This window comes from Colobus angolensis, unplaced genomic scaffold (assembly GCF_000951035.1).
Source record: "Colobus angolensis palliatus isolate OR3802 unplaced genomic scaffold, Cang.pa_1.0 Scaffold22, whole genome shotgun sequence".
Classification (NCBI taxonomy): domain Eukaryota; kingdom Metazoa; phylum Chordata; class Mammalia; order Primates; family Cercopithecidae; genus Colobus; species Colobus angolensis.
This window is the reverse complement of record NW_012115377.1, coordinates 3,070,473-3,071,267: the sequence shown is the minus strand read 5'-3', so window position 1 is coordinate 3,071,267 and position 795 is coordinate 3,070,473. Positions and strand designations below refer to the sequence as shown.

The window sequence follows — 795 nt, the reverse complement described above, 5'->3', positions numbered from 1 at the left end:
CATGCCTGGCTAATTTTTGTATTTTTAGTAGAGACAAGGTTTTGCCATGTTGGCCAGGCTGGTCTCAAACTCCTGAGCTCAAGTGATCTGCCCATCTCGGCCTCCCAAAGTGCTGGAATTACAGGCATGAACCACGGCATCTGGCCATAACTCTTTTCTTTATAAATCACCCAGCCTGGGGTAGTCTTTCAAAGCAGCACAAATTGACTAAGGCCCAGACTCTAGTATCGGCGTGGCAGCACACACTTACTGAGCGGGACAGCACGTGGGACCAGCCAGCTGAGGCAAGAGGATCGGTTGAGCCCAGGAGGTCAAGGCTGCAGTGAGCTATAATCGTACCGCTGCACTCCAGCCTGGGCCACAGGGCCAGACCCTATCTCTTAAAATTAATTAATTAATTAATTAAATTCCTAATTTGCTCTTGGCTTGTGCAGGCCTGATTGTTGCCTTGGGTTTTCAGGCATTGCGGGGGAACACTGGCTTACTTCTCGATGATGAAGCTGTAATTGTCTTGCAGGGCTGAGGCGTCCAGGACGCCCTTGGAACAGGCAGAAACTGTGCTGCAAGCAAAAGAGGACATTGAGCAATTGTGTGACTTCACAAGGAACCAAATCATTATGGATGGGACAGAAAGGGAGAGGCTGGGTGGGCGTGGTGGCTCAGGCCCAGCACTTCGGGAGGCTGAGGCAGGCGGATCACCTGAGGTCAGGAGTTTGAGACCAGCCTGGCCAATATGGAGAAACCCGGTCTCTATTAAAAAATACAAAAAGTTAGCCAGGCGTGGCATCATGTGCC

The 795-nt window shown here is 50.8% G+C and overlaps 1 protein-coding gene across 1 annotated transcript in view; it reads right to left on the bottom strand.

The window, feature by feature from the left end:
• CATSPERD (catsper channel auxiliary subunit delta) overlaps positions 1-795 on the bottom strand; it is a 69,575-nt gene that overhangs the window by 16,012 nt on the left and 52,768 nt on the right. The window contains exon 17 of the mRNA XM_011943621.1: positions 486-560. Within this exon, the coding sequence (XP_011799011.1) occupies positions 486-560 (75 nt within the window). The remainder of the gene's footprint in view (positions 1-485; positions 561-795) is intronic.